The sequence below is a fragment of the Notothenia coriiceps genome, unplaced genomic scaffold (assembly GCF_000735185.1).
Source record: "Notothenia coriiceps isolate Sejong01 unplaced genomic scaffold, NC01 NC01_scaffold00004075, whole genome shotgun sequence".
NCBI lineage: Eukaryota > Metazoa > Chordata > Actinopteri > Perciformes > Nototheniidae > Notothenia > Notothenia coriiceps.
The window spans coordinates 63,034-78,653 of record NW_011336776.1 but is presented as its reverse complement, the minus strand read 5'-3'; the positions used below and the strand labels follow the sequence as shown (position 1 = coordinate 78,653).

Here is a 15,620-nt window from a genome sequence, read left to right as displayed (position 1 = left end):
AGCTATAGGAGGAGATTCAGGTGATAAGGTGTGTGTGGGGGGGGGGGGTTACCTTGGTTGCTGATTGGCTAATGGTTACACAAGCCAAAAAATCGTTATGACATCATAAAGCGGCCAAAATCTGATCAGCTCATTTTCAGACACATGTTGATGTAGAAAAGACATGAAGAAAAGGATTTTGCATAATAGGTGACCTTTAAGTGACAATTTAATAAAAAAACATAAAAAGTATTTGCTTTTATATAAGGTTATGAACAGTTTAATCTCCACTATACATCCGGGTCTCTGATTTGATTTAGTTCCAATAAATCGTAATATTGTAACCTTTTTTTTGGAGGGGGGCCATAGGGGGGTCCCTGGTCAGTGTTACGGGGGCACACTGGAACCGACACATTGTATGAGACATGAAGAGACCCACACCCATTTGTACACACACACACACACACACACACACACACACACACACACACACACACACACACACACACACACACACACACACACACACACACACACACACACACTACACACACACAGACCTAATCACTGAATCATTAGCCTGGCACATTTCCTCCTTCATGCTGACTGTCCTAATGATTCAATTTGATTCAGACAGTGTGATTTGATTTTGCTCATGCTGTTTGGGTTCGTTTGGATTGGTTTGTTGATGAGGTGAGACCAGAAACATGCGACAGGGTCTGGAGGACTATGATTGATGATGTTTATGAGTAATACGGGCAAGCACCAAGTTAAATTATTGATATGCCTATTGCACTCGCTAATACATTTGTGTCCTCTGTGCGAGAAACAGACCCTTCTCTAAGTTTGAGCAACATCCTGTAATAAAATGTTATGGTTGAAAATGACATTGGAAAAAGTAAACTGTCATCAATCCAACCAATGAAAGACTTCATAGGAAGTCATGTCTTTGCTTTTGCAACTATATTAAAGTCAGTCTTGGCGTCATAAGCCACCGCAAAGTCACCATTGTTCCTTCTTGTTCAATCTTCTTGTTTTCCTAATTTCCCAGAAATACAGAAGGTTTTTAAATGGCTTAGCTTTACAACTAGCTCAATGGTGGTGATATGTGTCACTTCTCTCAGATTGCTAAGTAACTCTGAAGGACAGACAGCAAAAAGGGGAGCGTCTTCGCCACAAAGCCAGCCACAAAGTCCAGCGGGAGGAGCATGAGCATCTCAATGTCAGAAAGCAGGCGATTTATTAAAACATCATGGGAGATTAGTTCAACGTGCGGTTATTGGTTTTCTAATGGAACATTCTGTTAATCCTCTCGCACACACTCTCCGCTGTCTTCCATAAAGAAATTTCAGTGAGTTAGTGCCTCCATGTTTACAAATTGCCTTCAGCTTTGCGGTGACACTTTCGATTTTGAGAGAGACGAACATTTGCATTTTTCCCTCGCTCCCCACGCTAAGATAATAGCTTGGCAGCCGAGCTAGTAGCTGGCTTGGCATGAGACGATGTGTGAGTGTACGTATCTGTACGCACGTGTGTGTGTGTGTGTGTGTGTGTGTGTGTGTGTGTGTGTGTGTGTGTGTGTGTGTGGGTGTGTGTGTGTGTGTGTGTGTGTGTGTGTGTGTTTGTATGTGTATGCGCGCGTGTGTGTGTGTGTGTGTGTGTGTGTGTGTGTGTGTGTGTGTGTGTGTGTGTGTGTGTGTGTGTGTGTGTGTGTGTGTGTGTGTGTGTGTGTGTGTGTGTGTGTGTGTGTGTGTGTGTGTGTGCCTCCAGTGGTGGTGCACGGTAGCGCCTGGATGCTTGCGCTGTTCTTGTGAGTGTAGAAACATCAGCATGTGCAGATGTATTGACTTAATATGTTTGAGTGTGAATGTGATCACATTTTTGTGGATTTGTGTGTGTGTGTCTGAGACTCCAAAATGCCCCTGCTGCAGTTAGGCCTAACTGACCCTGACAAAGCTGCGAGAAGCACACACGGATGAGGAGGGGATGGAGAAAAAGAGGGCTATAAGAATAAAGGCACATCTGGCTTTATTGACCGGACTCTCAAACTCTCTACATTTTAGCATTTTTCTTTGCAGGAATGAGTTCCAAAACCCGGGAATGAGTTAGGCTTTTACCACTTCTGGTTCCTTTGTGTAAAACCAGAAATCATGTGGTTACTAAAATCATAAGAGAATTTCATGTTTTATACAAAAACGTTATGAAAACCAGTTGTGAATGTCCGAAGCTTCTGTGTGTCATAAAAAAGCTGTTGCTAACAAGAGCGACTAAATGAAACTGCTGAAGGTCATCATGCCATAAACAAGACCGCCTTTAGCTGAGCAGTGGTGACATGCAGCAATACAACGTGATGCAATGTGTTTATACCCTTACGTTGGCTATTTCATTCTGTAGATTTCATTTACACTTCAAAATCATAAAATGGTGTGGAGATTACCCTGCTGAACAAAACGTGGCTGTATCACAAACGTTTGTTTGCCACAGGCCTTACTGTATTTTCTGCATTATTCCAAAACCCAATTGGCTTTTTGTCGAGGGAGCCCTTGTGATTCCTACTTCCAAGTCGGCCTTCAATAATAATACGTCATCACTGCGCCAATCTATCACAGAATAACTTCTAAACATTAGTGACAAGCAGCAACAGCCAAATACCTCAAATCTGACCTCCCTAATATGACAGCATAACAAAAACACAAAAGAAACGTTCAAATTTAGTACAACACTGATCTAAAAATATCACTTGGAGGGAGAAAACAGTGTGCTGTGTTCTCGCTTTTCTAGCTTTGCAGTGCCTCTCAGCATGTATCTAAACAGAGCAGCTGTACAGGGCTCAGCGGGCGATACTGTACTGCGCCTCCAGCTACTGGACCATGACCAAAACCTTTGACCTGTGGAGAACATATGACCACAAGCGTCCACAGCCAAGTCTGCGGTCACATTGATCCTTTCCCTATGGGACTGGGGGTTTCTGTGTGTGTTCCCAGCCCTGGAGGAATGACAGTGAGGCTAGAATTATCCCTGTTAAGAACTGTAAAGGACACTAGTTACAAATATATAAATAGATATCTTCAAATAAAATCTGACTCTGAATCTTTTGCAATTTAACAAGCCTTTTGTTTTCTTAGTTTCTCATCTTTATGTCTTTGCTCCTTTTATATCGTGTGTTATGCTGGGGTGATACACTCGTGTTACGCTATTTCACTTGGCTTTACACTATGGGATCATTTATGCATCAGTAATTAATTATGTTTTTTTTGTAGAAATAATCAATTTTATTCAGCTCATTTAGTCAACATACAACCTAACCATTGATAATGATTGGGGATACATTTGTCTTTTGTATAGTAAAAATAATTCAAAATTAGTAGATGTGCTTTTATTCCCATGGGCCAAAGCTTCAGTATTAAACATCTCTCATTTACGTCAATGAAATAACTACAAATCCTAACTTTCATGTTTCCAATAAAAGAAAAAATAATTAACATTAAAATGAATTACAATTTTTTAAATAATGTTATTTATTTAAAATTAAACATATAACTGATACAGAAAAGCAATATGTTTGATAAAAACCTTTTTAATGACTGAAATGTATTAAATTAAACGACAAGCCCTTGCTTGTTGAAGCACATTTGTATTGACATGTTTCTGATTCCCTTGCCTTCTTTCAGTCAAACCCTCCAAGCCGAGGTGCTGGATGGACGGCAAACTCCTGGGGGGAAGTGATGTCAAGCTGAGCTGCAAGTCTAGCGACGGCTCCGACCCCATCAACTACAAGTGGGAGCGAGTACTCGACAAAGGCAAGAGTCTGGGCAAACTGCCAAACCTGGCACTGATAGGTAAGGAAAATAATTGCCTCTACACTGACTTGCTGATTCATCATACAAGGCTTCTGCAGACGAATGCTACAAAGATTCAATTTTATTATAAGTGATTTTTATGGGCAGCATTTATCCTAGGAAGTGTTCTGCTGAGCACACCGTCTTTCTTTCGCCTCCTCCCAACTTCACATTTTATAACTTTGCGAACACGGACACCTAAATCTGCCCAGTACAACTACGATCCTCTCTGATTCACCACATCATTAAGTTACAATGCTTTACTAAAGGGCACTTGGATTGTCCCAATTAGGCCACCGATTCTGCAAGTGTTTCTCATCTAAAGAACAGTGCCAGTAGTATACCATATACAGCTAAAGACCACATTATGCATACTACATGTGTTTTTCCAGGAAATCAAACAGAACATGTCCCTGTGATTCCTTCTTGAACTCTGTTGGGATGAGTTATATAAACACGAGGCTCCAGTCTGATACTGTCATCTGCTGGAGATGTCAGTGACGCTGAGATGTCAGTCTGGCTCAAGTGATCTATTCCTGCCTGCATTCAGTGAGAATAAACGGAGCGTTTCCTTGGATTGTGTGCAAAGTGGAGAAAATCAAATGTAATACACTGGCTGCTCCGACTACATCCTGCACCAAAGATAATAAAAAAAAATTGGCTCTCTAGTCGCCCTGAGGCACGCTTCATTCACATGGTGTGGGTTCTGGCATTCCTTTTGGGTCATAACCAGGCATATCCACCTCTAAACAGTAACAGAGACAGTTTATATCAGAAAAGCTAATGGTAGGGTAATTCTCCCTTCTGTGTATACTCTCCAAAAACTTCGTAAACACCCCCGGGCTGCCAACCTCTCTGCCTCAGCTTTCCCTTCGGTGTTCAACTGGCATCCATGACGGCTTATGCACAGACAAAAACCTTCAAATGAATAACCTTCACCGAGCAACACCTGTTCAGTCTAATTAATTTTCATTGGACGATAACACACCGCGTCGGTAGCCATTATTTATGAGTCTGGTGAAAGGTAATATCGCATGGTTGTCATTGGTGGGATGACTAAATATCCCATGGGGCCGTGGGGCTCCACAAACACGCTCCTGCTATTCTCTTCAATCCTTCGCCTCGCTCTTAAATAAACACTCCTTCAATGTCCCTCTGCTCAACCACAAAATACATTTCAGCTGTCTCTCAAGTGCTGCAAATGTAATTGACGTTGTTGATAAACGTGCAGGAATGTGAAACAACATAGAGCAGACACTTGCACGCAAATAATTATTTTTGTTTTAAACGTTGCAGATCTCAAGAACCCCGAGCTCGTGACGCTGAGGAATCTCACTATGGACAGCACAGGAGTCTACAGGTGCACGGCAAGCAATGACGTGGGGGAGGAGAACTGCACCGTCGAAGTCACAATACAACGTGAGTTTTGGGAGAGGGGAAAGGGAGAGTCGACCTCTCAGCGTTCTCCTCACACCAAACTGCCGCGCTGATTGATGGTTATTGTTTCAAACTGCAGCTGGAAATACATGTATACCCCTCCCTGCCTTTCCATCCACCTCCCCTTCTCTCCCTCCCCCAGTTCTGCAACACTTCAGGGACTCACTAAACACAAGCTGGTGGCTACTGGTCAAAACCAATGCCCCAACATATATGTTTCACTGTCACACTAATACATTTTCTGGAGAGGCCCAGGACTGTCAGGGTCATATGTGGAGAAAATGACACATACTGTATAGTAGCTCAGCAGAAATAACCTTTGTGTGAAATTGGATTGTGCCGCTCCCATGTTGGGGTACTTCCAGGAAATGAGCATGGAATATAAGTATTTGTGAGAGATAAAATAATATATACTCATCACTTCCTTTTTTTCAATTCACAGACGTGAGGGATGTAGGAATGGTAGCAGGTGCGGTGGTGGGAATTTCCCTCGGTGTCCTCATTGTCATATTAATCATCTGGCTCGTCTTCCGGAAGAAAGAGAAGAAGAAGTACGAGGAGGAGGAGACTCCAAATGAGATCAGGTGAAATACCACTCTTTATTCTTCTTATGTGTTTTACTCTTATGTGATTATGAGTGCTGTCATATTTCCTCATGTGTGCTGTCATTGCTGCATCTCTGTAGGCACTGTTAGTTTAGTTCACACTTTTAAATTAGCTTAAAGGGGCCCTAGTGTGCTCCTTGGGGTTTTCCCTTTCCTGTAGTTTGTGACAAAGGTTGTTGTGCTTGTAAATGGTCTGCAAAGGCTAAAATCCCTTGGCCAGTGCTCAAACACATTGTACATGATAGGCTAAGAGGCGGGACATCTCTAAGCGGTTGACCAATCACAACAGAGCCGGCCAGCTAACCAATCAGAACAGACTTTCAGACAGTTTAAAAAGAGCACAGGTAGTAGGAGAAAAATAAATACCTTTTTGCCACAAAAGAGGTACAAAATACTTAAATGACATGCTACAATTTGTAGAAATTCAGATAAACTACTCCTCTACTACTTAAAGTGCTAACCTAATTTAATACTAGGTCATTACATGAATTTAATGTGTATAATATCTTCTTTCATCATGTTTAAATCCAGTTAAGTGTTTTGATTATCTGACAAACTAAGCTGGAACATTAACACAACCATGGATAAGCCGATGCAATATCTCTTGCAAAAAGAGATTTCCAGTGAGGGAGAAAAAGGCATGGGGGGGCTGATGAGACAGAAAAAAAGATATATTGCAACACAGTGTGTGTGGCATCAGAGCAGAGGGATCACAATGGGGCTGAATGAGTTGGAAAAAAGATTGCAATATATTTTGACTAATATTGCAATATGATATGCAATAATAGGGAATCAGGTTTATTGCCAAGTAGGTTTACACATACAAGGAATTTGCTTTTGTGAATAGTTGAGCACATACACATATAATATAAGGAAATAAGCTGTAAATTGACGATCAAAAATAGAACAATTGTAAAAAGAAAACAATTAACATATAAAAAAAAGAAATATTTACACAGAAGTGGAAGGATGTGCAGATTTTCAAAGAGGTAGTATTAGATAGGGACCTCACAGTATCAAAAGTAACAATCATTTGCACATAATTAGTCTTATTTTCATTGCTGTTATTTATATAAGGATCTGTACAAAACAACGTTTCTTTTCTCTTTTTAAGTCTTAAAATAACCACAATATTTAATTTAAAGAGGTATTTTTATTTCTCACTCTAGTCTGTGTCAGCCTCTGTGGACTGCTAATGAAACTTGTAAAAGAAACTGCCTTTTTTGTGGCAGACTGGAGTGGGTGCATATTTACTGATGTAACAATGCATAATACAGAGCGGATGAGGCGACAGCAAGCAGTAAATAATGTAGATGTGGTGTTTTCTGTTTTCGTACCATGTTCAGAGTCTGAGCCTTTCCTCTAACGAGTTGAACCAAACCTTTAGTGACGAAGAATCTCTTGGATTTAGACCAAACCTTTCTGCTGTTTAAAAACTTTCATTTTTCTTTTTCAAGAGTTATAAAACCTTTCTCTGGTGAAAGTATCGAACAGCGCACAGTGGAGAGGTTTCTATTTCTGTAGCGAATATAAGCCTTATATCAATGGGATAATATTACCTGCTGACTTCGCCCCGCCGCCCACACACCCTGGTTACCTGGTGACAGAGATGTATAATAACTGCAAAGACCCACTGCCATTTCAATCCATCCAAATTACATCACAGCATAAATTGTATTGGTTTCCGTGATTAATGCCACTGAAATGTGTTTTTTTTTACCATGAAGTTTCTATTCTTCTGTGCTAAAATAATTGAGTTACAAAGCAAAGGTTTTATTGTGTTCTCAGCAGAAACCTTTGTGTCCTTTAACAATCGTATCTGGGAACTAGTGACTTCCGCAGATTTCATTATTCAATGCAAATTTGTTTCACAAAACTAAGATGCTGAAATAAATGAGGTCATCATATTAGATCAGATTCAACTTTATTGTTGAATGTAATCTATAAAACTGGTGCCATGTGAATAAGTTCTTGGAATAGTGTAAGAGAAATATGCTTTGCTTAGCTCTTGTCAGCAAAGTTATGGAAAAAATCACTAGCCTAATTTATATTTAACTTTGGGTAAGAATATACCTTGGAAAAACCCAGTAAATATTTGAGCAGATAAGTATCATGGGGTGGGGGGTACACACATTTTTCTATACTTTGGTAACCTTAAGACATGGTGCAAGGCCTTGGCATTGGTCTTTTCGCTTTGAGGGCCTCTATAGTTGTGTTGGCGTGTCTTCCTCTTCTCTCATTTAAAGGGGCCCTATTATTATTGCTTGTGTTAGGGTTACTTCTCCTGTAGTGTGTTATATAGGTTTATGTGCATGTAAAAGTTTCCTCCACCCCCCCCCCCCCTAAAGTGGTGGACCAATCACAACAGAGCATCACAGTAGAGGCAAGAGATACTAATATGATCCCTTTAAACCTGCTACAATTTGTACAAATTCAGATAAACTATTCCCCTACTACTTACCTAATTTAACAGTAAGTCATTACATGAATTTTATGTGTGTAATATCTTTTTTCATCATGTTTAAAGCCAGTTAAGTGTTTTGATTATCTGACAAACTAAGCTGACCTAAGACCTATTTGAACATTAAAGCATGGAAACAGTGGTGGCACAAAAACTAATATGAACCTGAAAATGAGCTGAATATGTCCTCTTTCAGAAGCATAGCTGATATAAGTATGTAACTTTGTCCTCACTGTTTGATGTCTGTGTTTCTCCCCACAGGGAGGATGCTGAGGCTCCCAAGGCCAAGCTAGTGAAGCCCAACTCCCTGTCCTCGTCCCGCTCCGGCAGCTCCCGCTCGGGGGCCTCCTCCACCCAGTCCATGGTGCACAACAGCGCCCAGCGCGGCCACCGCCCCCGCCCACCGGCTGTAGCAGCTCTCAAGGAAAATGGACAGCCTCCAGGCTTCCCCCAGTCCCCTCCAGCCTACGCTTCAGTGGTGCCCAAGACCCCCGAGCCCCCCGCCACTCCCAAATACAACTCCAGGAACACGTCTGGGCCCACACCCCCAACCCTCATGGTCCCCGCCCAGACCAAGGCCTTTCAGACTGTGTAGGACTGAAAGCCCACCCCCTCCTGCAGCCTCATGAGACCCCCATCCCAGCCCAAACCCCCCGAGCCCCCTCCCAAAGACTGAGACTCTTCCATAGACAAAGAAATGCAACTAGTTAAAAGGATGTAATTACAAGAATCAATACTATAAGTCTAAAAGTACTTTTAATGAATGCATACTTAACAATGGAAACAAGACATGCTTGCCCCCAACTGAATTACATAAAACAACAAAACAAAAGAAAAAACAAGACCCGAGATGCAACACTGTTCGTGTCTCAAGGCCAAAGGCAAAACTTGTTTGTCGTCTCTTTGGCTTTGGAAGGCAGAGGGAAGTATTGTGTGCAGCGTGGTGGAAGGAGCCCCCTACAGTAGGAGAGCTTTTATGTATTCTTCAAATCAAAGGGTTGGGCATGCAGGAGAGGAGAGGCGGGGGGAGAGGAGACAGTAAAGACTGGATGATGAAGTGGATCCAAACTCTCAGCCAGACATCAACGGAGTCATACAGCTGTTGAGCTTTGAAAGATGGATAGAAGCACGGTGGAAACAAAGAGGGTAAAAACGCGAGTGTGAGACTGCTTTTTTTTTCTGTGGGAGGAGGGAAGGGGGCGATTCTCTGATTCATGTCACCCTGCACCTCCGACCTCGCTGCCTCCAGCACCTGCTCCAAAACCACAAACCCCTCCGCCTCCCAAGGGCCGGGCCGGTGTGCCCATCCATGTGGATAGACACCATGTGCGGCGTGGACATCATCCGCCTCACTGCTCTCGCTCTTTTTGTGCTCTCGTAACGAACCCGTGAGAAACCGCAGCACTCCTGAGACGGACTCACAAACAGCTCGTCTGCTAAACCAATCAGCAGGGGAAACTTCAGGTACAAGGATGTAGCAATGACAGTTAAGTCAGATCAATGGAGTTAATATAACCCCCCTCCCCGCATCCTGTCTATGACATCCTTTTCTGGTACTGAATATCTTTCCTGAATAATAAAATAGTATGTATTAGGCCTATAGCGAGTCAATACTTTAAATATAGTGGATAAGCATCTATTAGACCAGCTGGACTTGTTTTTTCTTTTCTTTCTGTTTTCCTGTGTTTCTTCTCTCTGAACAGGTTGTACAAGGGGTGACAGACCCTTCCTATATGTCCTTTCATGCATATTAAGAAGTGCCGCCAATCCTTAGGATGGGTTAATTATTGTTTTCACTCTTTTGTTAACCTGCTACATTTCTGAACTGAAACCAAAATCTGTCACCATGAATGTGAGATGTACAAAGATGGCGGATCCCATTCCTTTGAGGTACTGAATCAATATTGGAGCTAAGGCACAAAGAATTGACCTTGACGTTCAATTTTACAATTTCTTTGTCTGAATGAAGGGAGTATGATTCCAGAGACTTCAATTGTATAGGGTGTGTATGGTATCATTGACAGTGCTCTCCCTGGATCCATAACAATGGAGTGTTTCTCGATTGCTTTCTCTCTGAATAACCGGCACCTGCTTGGTTATTGGTCGAGCCGTGCTATCAGCCAATTCCCCTTTTTGTCGTATCCTCAGACAGACCCAGTGCAGTTTGATTGAAATTATCTGAAAAAAGGGGGCAAGTAGCCTATCTCGTGTGCCTTTGCAATCCCTCTTCTGGTTTTCTTTCTTTTTCCTTATCTCCAGCACACCAGTGGTTAAGTCTCTGTTCACATCCAGCTTTGAGGGTCAACGGTAGCAAATACTGAGCGATACAACGTCACAGAACTTGCCCTATAATAACAGATGTAGCCTATAGGAAGCACCCAGCAGAGTAAATTATCCATGGTGAGAAAGCATTCCCATGCCATGGGACAATGTACTGTACATTCTGTAATCAGTCTTGTTTTATATTGTATATACAGATAGATATACGCACATGATGTCATTTAATTTAAATAAGGGTATGTGAGAGGTTTACCTCTTACAAAAAAGTAAAATGGGAAACCCAGAAGTGAAATTAAACCGTGTTTTTGTTGTGGGAACAAGTGAATTCTGATGTCACCTCTCACATATTTGGTCTGTATTCATGTAACTATTATACTGCAGCAAAATAAGAATATAAATCCATATCCAGCAAGATGCTCATGAGATGTAGTATAGATTTTATTGATCCCCAGAGGATAAATATTCCTATATGTTTGGTGACTACGTGACCTATTCTAAGGCACCTCTATCAAAATGTCCCCTTGAACAGGAATGAGGCGTTAATCTTGAAAATAAATGGCCATATTTCCATTTAATCTGCAATGACTATTTAAAGTCTTTTTGGTTGACCCTAGACTTTAATCTGGCACGCCATATTTATATTCCCACTTGTGTATAAATCACCTTTGAAATGTGTGAGGCCATTCTTCATAGTGTCAAAGGAAATAAGAGGTTTTTATTTTAAAGTACTCTCAGGATATACTAATTACGCTCCAATTCAGGTTCTAAGAGGGACCACTTGTCAGTATGTCCAAAAATGTCACTATTATAGTTTGGCTTTAACCCTCAAAATGTCCACACTGATCCATAAGATGAATTGCACCTCAAAACTTTGGAAACCAACATCTGTCTAAAAAGCACCTGTGGTTTAACTTCACTTGCGGGATTTCTCACGTGATTTACCTGTAGGGGAAGTTAAGAAAAAAAAAAGCCTTTTATATTCAACTACAGACAGCGGTTCATACTGAGCAGGGAAGCTACTGTGTGTGTGTGACTGTGCGTGCGTGCTTGCATGCATGCATGCATGTTTGTGAATGTGTGTGAGTGTGTCTCTGTGGGTGTGTGCATGTAAATTCAGTATAAGCCCTTGGGCCACACCCACACACTCTCATGTTAGCCATTCAATGAGTGAGGAGGATCCAGTCATGCAAAGTAACCTCTATCCAAATTGATATGACTGCAGACTGGCAGGGTTTATTTTAGTTTTCACTGACTTTTTATGCATATTGAACTTGGCTTCACAGGCAACAGTCGTGTTTTTGCTTGTGGGGGTGGTGTTTCGAGACAAAGTACGTCCATAATTCATAATATTGTCAGCTCTGGAGGCCACTTGTACGCTCTCTCCTTGCTCTTGCTGTCTTTTAACATGGCATCTCAAGGTGCACACACATCCAAAACCGCTTAAACTTGTATATACACACACATAAACAGGTACACATGGCACATTCAGGTCCTCACGGAAACACAGGTGTGTGCTTCACGCACATTCACAGTTGCACATGCACACACACACAGTTTGCACAAACAAAAGCCCAGAAGTCATGTTATTTCAGCTCCTCCAGAATCAATTTGATGGATTGAATGTCTGAAGTTATTACGACTGACTGATGGAACCAGGATACAAAACGCAGCACAGAAAAGGCTCACTCTACTCTGCATCACACAGGGGACACACACACACAGCTATTGTAACAAAACACACAGAAATGTGCATGCAAACACACATTCACTCCAACTCTCCTATGCATTTCAACAATCTGGATAGTATAAGCTTCAAGAGGTTTTTTTCTTCCCATGGGAGTCTGTGAGAGTAGTACTGAGATTCAGGAGAAGTATAACAGGATTGATTACGAGCCAGGGCTGTAGGCTCTTGCCATTGAAATTCTCTCCACTACAGATGAAAGTAGCAGTGGAGGTGGAGGACGGGATGCAAGTCTTCCAGCTGTTAAATTCCTCCAAGCTTTTTGATTTGCTTCCCAGCAACTGCAGGTCTCAGGTGGCAGGTTCCCCAGTTTATGAGCCCTCGCGTTGCGTCTCTCCTCTCATGTGTGCAGCTTTGTGGCCTGACAAACTTGTGCTCTTTTCCAACAAATGAATTTTAAGGAGCTTTTGTCAGTTCAGTCAAGAGTGCAGGAGGAAAGTCTTAAAACGGCGTCAGCAGCACATCCAATATCATTCTTTAAAACAGTGTCCATCAGCACTATACGTATATTGTCTTATTATCAACACTGAAAGGTGCAGTAAACATTCAAATCATTAAGTGGTTATCCTGTGTTATATGATAGGTGTATCAATCTCATGTAGCCACTATTTTTTATGTTCTATTAAGCAGTTTTATTTCTGATTAAAGCTGTTGAGCAGGGCAAAGTGATGCTAAGGCTGTGGTTTGGCCTTGTATGTCATTATAAGGGAATGTGATGTATTGCTTCTTTTGAGTGAGGAGATGAACGGGGGCTCCACCTCAATAAGGAAAGCAACGGTACCTGCATGTCAAAGGAGATTGAGCAGACGAACGGGAATGCTTTGCTTTGATGTAACATAACTGTATTCGACTGAAAATATTAAAAAAAAAAAGAAAAAAAAAATCTACAATTGTAAATATACTCACAGAAGATTTTATGAAGCTTTATTTTTGTCTTCTTCTTTGCTTTGAACTCATCATCCATGTACTTTGCACTTTTTTTGTGTGCTTTGCTCATCACGGGCCTGCGTGGGATCTGTGTGGTCGGCGGTTTCCCTTGACGACATTGTCTCGATGTCAGGGGAAGACACGCTGAGCGTCACTAAAGGGAAATGTAAGACACTTTTGTTTTCTTTACTCTCATCTCTTTTCTGCCGTGGCTTCTCTTTGGTTTTATAAAAACAGTACAGAAATGTTTTGTTTGTTCGTTTGATGAAAACAATCCATGTAAATATCACAAGTAAAAAATGTATATTTTTACGACTTCTGAGTTATTACTCTTTCATTTGCAAATAAAATATTCAATGACAACTTAATTGGTCTTGTTGCATCTTGATTTGGAGTATCGCCTTTTTTGAAAAGAGTAACATTTGAAAAAAATCAAGAATCACACTGAATATGTTTAACACTCCTGAGTGAGATATATGTGTTGTGTCTTTTCTGTGCAATGGGTTTGGGAGAGTATTATTGTCACCTCTTACAGTGCCAAGGTTAAAGTCTCCCTTTCATTGTCTTCGCTCGGAAAGTCCAACGTTCCTAAGCTAAAAGCCTAAAAGCTAACTTAATTCACATAATAACAAATTCTGTTAACTAACTTTTAGGTATTTTCAGTTGACATGAAAAAACATGAAATACCTCAAAATGACTATAGATTGCCATTGCATGTTGGAAAGATATACATAGTCTCCAAACTGTCTTTTTAGTATGTAAAGTCACTTTTCACTTATCTTGAAAATACCTCAAAATGGATTTATCTTGCCCCCCTTCAAGATGAAGTAAAATAGCTTGATCAAAATATGAACATTTCAGTTTCTCATTTGGAAAACCTTGAAACCAATTGAACTTCCCATCAGGCTCTGCTACTCTTAGTACACTAAAGAGTACTTCTTAGTGCTTCTTAGCAAAGGTTAGCATTCCATCATGCTAATAGATGTTGAACATGGCTAACATTATGCCTGCTAAAGACCAGCATGTAGGCTACGCATCGGCATGCTCACAACAGGGCTACTGTTTGGGCATTTATAACTGAATACAGTGGCAGAATGTTTAGTAGTGATTTTTATTTCTTTATACAAATGTTGTATTCATGTAAGAGTAATGAAGAGTATGCACTTTCATTTTAATAAATAGGAACCATTCAGATTCTTTACACATCCATGGCTTAAACATACCACAACACTAGAATGGGCCTTTAAAGTATGTTGTTACACACATAGACGTCCTATTTTATAGCGCTGTAACTAAGCCCAGTATTATTTCTGTTCTTATTATCTGTGTTCTTAGAGTAGCTGAGGATGCAGACACTCGGTAGAAGCCTCCTATTCTCCTCCTTTTCAACGTGACACTCAAGTTCGTAGCAACAAGGTCAGCGATATCCATGACCTGTCAGCCACTTATTGACTGACATTTATCTCCTCCCTCTGAAAAGTTCTTCCTATGTTGATAATCTATTGAACTGCCAAGATGGATTGCCTTTGTCGCCCCCGGTTAAAGAGACAGTGTGTGACTTTATCTCTACTTCAAGGATGCACACAAAAGGTACGAAAGATACTGGCAAGTGGGTTAAAAGAGTGGAAATAATACTCTGAGTAAATGCACTTGAACGCGCCATGGAGGATAATGCAATTACAGGCATCAGCTTGTTGAGGATTGGGCTGCAGACTGCTTGCTGAATTAAACACAGCATCCATATTAAGCAAGATCACATTTTTAAGGCCTGATCACTTTTCACCACTTTCTGTTTAATGCCTCTATGCCTTTTGTTCCACATGACTAGCCATGTGTGAAGACACTGTCATAAGCCCTGGCATGCCCACGCACACACACGTATCAATACAGGCTGTGTGTTTTGCTACTGCTTGGACCATCAGGAAACTCAAAACGGTTAGTTACTGCCTCAGAAAATGTATATTTTTTAAATGTTGTCTATTTTTTTGCATATTTAGGTCACATCAGTGTTGTTGCAAATCATCTAATAGCATGATGTGTCACAATCGTGTATTAACACGGACATTTACACACTAATTAGTACAATTAGCCCCAATTCGAAAGTGATAAATATGTTATCACACAGATAGGACATGTTTTGCTCTAAGCGAACTTTTTAGACTAATTAATACCAAATCTCATTTTGCTCTTGGTCTTTCTCTGTAATCTGCTAAAGTAAATATTCGCAGATTGCCACACAAGGCCTTCAGAATTGAAGTCTGTGATATAATTGCACCCTCTGGTGTTGATTGGGGATAACTCTGGTGTTATCTGTGACGCGTATAGGCTCTTAATGAAATGAGAGAAATCAT

At 41.0% G+C, this 15,620-nt stretch overlaps 1 protein-coding gene across 1 annotated transcript in view; it reads left to right on the top strand.

Moving 5' to 3' along the window:
• Nucleotides 1-13,637, top strand: part of LOC104941991 (CXADR-like membrane protein) — a 31,603-nt gene extending 17,966 nt beyond the window's left edge. The window contains exons 4-7 of the mRNA XM_010767176.1: nt 3,651-3,818; nt 5,115-5,237; nt 5,698-5,839; nt 8,583-13,637. Coding sequence (XP_010765478.1) covers nt 3,651-3,818; nt 5,115-5,237; nt 5,698-5,839; nt 8,583-8,916 — 767 coding nt within the window. The 3' untranslated portion in view covers nt 8,917-13,637. The remainder of the gene's footprint in view (nt 1-3,650; nt 3,819-5,114; nt 5,238-5,697; nt 5,840-8,582) is intronic.
• Nucleotides 13,638-15,620: the final 1,983 nt, after the last annotated feature.